At 38.6% G+C, this 3800-nt stretch overlaps 1 protein-coding gene across 2 annotated transcripts in view; it reads right to left on the bottom strand.

Moving 5' to 3' along the window:
* Positions 1-2467, bottom strand: part of WASF3 (WAS protein family, member 3) — a 50386-nt gene extending 47919 nt beyond the window's left edge. Inside the window, exons 1-2 of one of the 2 annotated variants that reach the window (XM_005865014.2) lie at positions 2449-2467; positions 1865-2007 (exon numbers count right to left, since the gene is read on the bottom strand). In XM_005865014.2, coding sequence (XP_005865076.1) covers positions 1865-1997 — 133 coding nt within the window. In that variant the 5' untranslated portion in view covers positions 1998-2007; positions 2449-2467. The remainder of the gene's footprint in view (positions 1-1864; positions 2008-2448) is intronic. The other variant, XM_005865013.2, reaches the window with a different exon arrangement.
* Between the last annotated feature and the right edge of the window lie 1333 nt (positions 2468-3800).

The following is a 3800-nucleotide window of genomic DNA, read 5'->3' as shown; positions in this document are numbered from 1 at the left end:
GCAGGCGGGGAACCTTGGCTTCCTCCTTCACTGGAGCAAGCAAGCCTCCTGTTCACTTCAGCTGCCTGGCTGCCGGCCGCCATCTTGGTTGGCAGTTAATTTGCATATCTCGCTGATTAGCCAATGGGAAGGGTAGCAAAGTTACGGTTAATTACCATGTTTCTCTATTATTAGATAGGATAGTTTATGCTTTGATTGGTTGAATGGCCAACCGAACGACCGGACACTTAGCATATTAGGCTTTTATTATATAGGATGCCATTAGATATTTTAGCCATAAAAACAGGAGACTAAAGAATTCCTACAAAAATATATGAGTGCAGGAATCTAATGAACAAAATAAACTGATGAACAAAATAGATCTGGAGACAGAGAACCATGGAACAGACTGATGAATTTCAGAGGGAAGGAGGGGGTGGGAAGGTGAGAGGGGTGAGAGTAACTGGGGAATTTACCTATATGCGTATATGTATAGGCCATGGACACAGACAATCGTGTGGGGAAGGCTTGAGAGGGGCGGGTGCAGGTAGAGGAGGTCGATGGGGAAAAAAAACCACACACAATAAAAAAAACAAAGAGGACATCTGTAATACTTTCAACAATAAAGATAATTTAAATATATATATATATGTGAATGCAAACAGAAACATTTTACCCTTCAATAATTTGCAAGGTATCTTCCTATAATTATACAAATTTATATATTTTATCAACAACCACTACCAAAAAAACAATTATAATTAGTTTATATTTCAGAAGAAATCTTCTGTGAAATACATTTAACTAATTTCCAAGTTACTTTTGACTTAGTCAATGATTATAGATGTATTAAAAATTAATGAGTAATAATACAGTACAATTCTTTCTAAAAATACCTATCTATCCATAATGTTTTTTCTTATATATAAAAAAAAAGTGCTTGAAGTTCTTTAGGAATCATACCCTGTGCTTGAGGCTATCAGTATGTGAAATTTTATGGACAATTTTCTCGTTATTAACAGTTTCTGAAAAACTTAACTGTGAAAACCTGTCACCCAAAATGCAGTGTAACCATCTAAACCTAAAAGGAGTGGGATGAAGTGAGAAAACAAGATTATATAAAAAGTTAGGGGAAAACACACTGCAACTTCAAAGAGTTTTGAAGGAAAAGCATTTTCAAACCATATTTGAGGCTTAAGAGATGGACTATTCCTTGGGTAGTAGTTCATATGAATGTTCAAAATTAGAATAACAGAAAGTCTTCTTTTCCTTATGCTTGAATTTGCTTATAGTTATATACCCTATGTATGTAATATGTACCTGGTTCTGTATATCTGTAACAATCGTATTTGACTTCAATTTGGAATCAGCAAATCTCATAATTTTTTGGCTTTAATCTTTGATTAATTTGGAGTATTATTCAATTGACAAATATTTATTGAGTGCCTACTCTGAGCCAGATGTATTACAGTTGTTAACTAGTTTCAATTTGCTACCTTTTATACAAGTTAGTCCTGTCCAAGTTAAACAAAATACTTAAAGTTTATAAAAGCTAATTATATTATGCTCATTTTAATAAGTTTTAAAAATTGTGTAAAACTACTTTATATCTACTCATTTGGCCTCATCTAATAATTTGTGAACTGGTCAACTCTAACTTTACGTCTTACTACATAAAGCTGGTGCTACAAGGCCAGAGAGGGTGCTGCTAATTCCACACTGGGACATGCAGGAGGGAGGAAGGGCGGTTCCTTCCCTCAAAGCTGCAGTCTCATCTTTGGACAAGCACATAGCTATTGAATCAAAATCTATTTGCTAATATTGAAATTAATAAAATGCAACTGATAATCCAAAAAAAAGTTGTTCTAAAAAGGAGATGACTTACTTAGACTGCTTAGCTGGCGTATGATAGCAGCAAGGGTACTATTGGTTACACATTCAAGTTCACTGGTAATCCCTTCGGGCAGGGCGCCCCGGCACAGGTGCCGGGGTTCGATGTTCCGCTTCACTAAAGGCATGGCTCACAATCTGAAAATTAAACAGACATTTTTTAAAAGGCTCATTGCACTTTTTAACAAATCTAGAGTCTTCATTTTCTGGAAAATTGATTCTTTTTCCCAGCAATTTTCATTATCCTGTCATTTCTACATAAGAGAATCAGTTAAATATGCAACAGATGTTGAATAACTTAAATGAATACTATAGAGATCAAAGATAAATGTACAGTACAATTCTACTTTATAGAAAAATAATATATGCAAGATTTCCAGGTAAGCATGAGTGAATGAATACATCATCTTCCCTTCCCTCCCTTTCCACTGAAATGACAAGAGAGAGAAAAGGCGTGAACCCACAAGAACTAAGAGCAGGACACAACAGCCCTAAAACTGTGGACAGAGCTTAATAAAATTAAGACAGAGAAAAGACATATCTAGGCTGCAAGTGGAGGGAGGCAGGACGTAAGCTCACCTGAACACATAACCTTGCCAAATCTCCTCCACAAAGCTCAGGAACGGGAGATCCCAGGTAGCTATGAAATGGGGCATCAAGGGGTATGAAAACAGAATTGGTTTTTAAAACCCATTTATGAATTCTTCTCCCTTCTTGGGCTGGCCTTCTTCCACCCAGCCAGCACATTTTACTCTCTGGAAGAGGTGAATTCAAGGATCCGGACTTGAGACACTAGGCATAGCTCAAGGTTGGGGTAGGCAAGGCACTGAAACCTGTGGTATGAAATCAAAGTCTACGCCAAATGTGAAGACAGATATGCTCCCCACACCCCAGGTCCCTTCCCACTTGGCGTCCAGAACACTGGGGCCTGGTTTGTACTCCCCATCGAAGGAGACCAGAGCATTCTTCCCTGACAAGTGTTTGAAGAGAAAAGTCTATTAACACTGGGCCTCCTATTGAAATACCAACCAGGTCACCCTACAGTAACACCTGTCAATAATCTCTCCCAACACAGTTTCCAGTCGGCTTTAAAAGCTTAGACTTAAACAAAAGCAGAGGATCACCGGACACTTCAGGAAAGCTTCCTGTTACCCTGGGAATTCCATTCATGTTTCTCCTTATAAGGTACATTATAAAAAAAGTAAAACTTTTTGTTTAAGGAGGCATTTAGAGTATCAAATCTACTCATGCAACAAATCTGCTCACAGCACAGCAGAAAAATCCAGTGACTGTCACTTTGACAAGACTATCATATTGCCCAATTTGCAGCAGCAGAAAAACAGAAAAGCCTAGAACCTTGGTGACATCTGTTAACAGTCAAACCAGCCCGAAATGCCCACGTGGAACTCTTGTTGTTTGAGACAGATAATATCATATTTGTTTAAGCCACTGTAGTTGGGTTGTCTGTAACTTGAAATAAAACTTATTTTCATCTGGTACAATAACAGAATGGTATACTGTATCTAAAGAGCCAGAATGTGGTCAGCATACAATCAATCTTTGCTTTCTTCCCCCTTTCTTCATAACCTTTGTTCATGGATCCAATAAATACTTTCTGAGCACCTGCCACATACCCAGCAGTGTGTGACATGACAAGGACCCAATGGTGAGTGAAAACAGACAAAGTCCTCAATGGAACTTTATACTAGTGAGGAAGTGAAACATTTATCCAACCACACAGGTTAATTGCCAGGGGGTTCTGAAAACGTGGGGGGGGGGGCCGGCATGTGGCCAGCATCTCTGAGGACTCATGGGAAACCATGCTGGGGACAGGATGGACTAAAATCTGAAGGGTAAGGGCTAACTCACAAAGGGTCCTGTGGCAGAGGCAGTATCTATATATACTGGAGGCCCGGTGCACGATATTCATG

Source organism: Myotis brandtii, unplaced genomic scaffold (genome assembly GCF_000412655.1).
Source record: "Myotis brandtii unplaced genomic scaffold, ASM41265v1 scaffold1954, whole genome shotgun sequence".
NCBI classification, from domain to species: domain Eukaryota; kingdom Metazoa; phylum Chordata; class Mammalia; order Chiroptera; family Vespertilionidae; genus Myotis; species Myotis brandtii.
This window is presented reverse-complemented; position numbering and strand designations above follow the sequence as displayed.